We start from the raw sequence: 619 nt of genomic DNA, 5'->3' as shown, positions 1-619 counted from the left end.
CCTCAATCTTGGACTTAACAGCCTCCAGATTTGTGAGAAATAAGTGTCTGTTGTTTATGTGGCCCTGACTTGATATTCTGTCATGGCAGCCCAGATGATGAGGCAAGAAAACCGCTATGAATAATCATATACAAATCTTGGTGTAGATGGATGCTTTCCTTTACTTTAATACTCAGGAGTGGAATGACTGGGTCATAGGTGTACATTTAACTTTTAAAGACACTGCCAAACTGTTTTCTAAAGTTGCTATACCTGTTTGCGTTTTTTTTTCCCCACCAGCAGTATTTTAGCATTCCATTTCCTCCTTATTTTTGGCAACAATTGGTATGGTCAGATTTTTAAATTTTATTCACAGTCCTCAGTTAATAGAAGCAGCGCGCCTGAAGCAGAATGAGGCTAAAAGCGTGGGTGCTAGCTCCCACAGCCAGGCCTCCCTTCTGGCGACCAGGAAGGTCGCAGAGCCAGTGCGGGCGCGGGACAAGGGACTAGCCAGCTTCAGCTGCGTCCAGACCTGGGCGGGTCGCCAGGTGAGCGATCCTGGGTGCTCGAAACAAGACGCTGGCAGCAGTGCGTCCACTGGGCGAACCACTGGCATGGAGCAGCGTGCTGGGGGCGCCGA

At 48.9% G+C, this 619-nt stretch overlaps 1 protein-coding gene across 1 annotated transcript in view; it reads left to right on the top strand.

The window, feature by feature from the left end:
- Positions 1 to 201: 201 nt before the first annotated feature.
- The window catches only part of MAGIX (MAGI family member, X-linked), a gene marked incomplete in the record, with an annotated part of 4,374 nt that continues 3,956 nt past the window's right edge, over positions 202 to 619 (top strand). Inside the window, 1 exon segment of the mRNA XM_014582134.2 lies at positions 202 to 619. Within this exon segment, the coding sequence (XP_014437620.1) occupies positions 327 to 619 (293 nt within the window).

Source organism: Tupaia chinensis, unplaced genomic scaffold (genome assembly GCF_000334495.1).
Source record: "Tupaia chinensis unplaced genomic scaffold, TupChi_1.0 Scaffold142384_1, whole genome shotgun sequence".
In the NCBI taxonomy this organism is placed as follows: domain Eukaryota; kingdom Metazoa; phylum Chordata; class Mammalia; order Scandentia; family Tupaiidae; genus Tupaia; species Tupaia belangeri.
The sequence above is the reverse complement of the archived record's forward strand: the minus strand, read 5'-3'. Positions and strand labels throughout refer to the sequence as shown.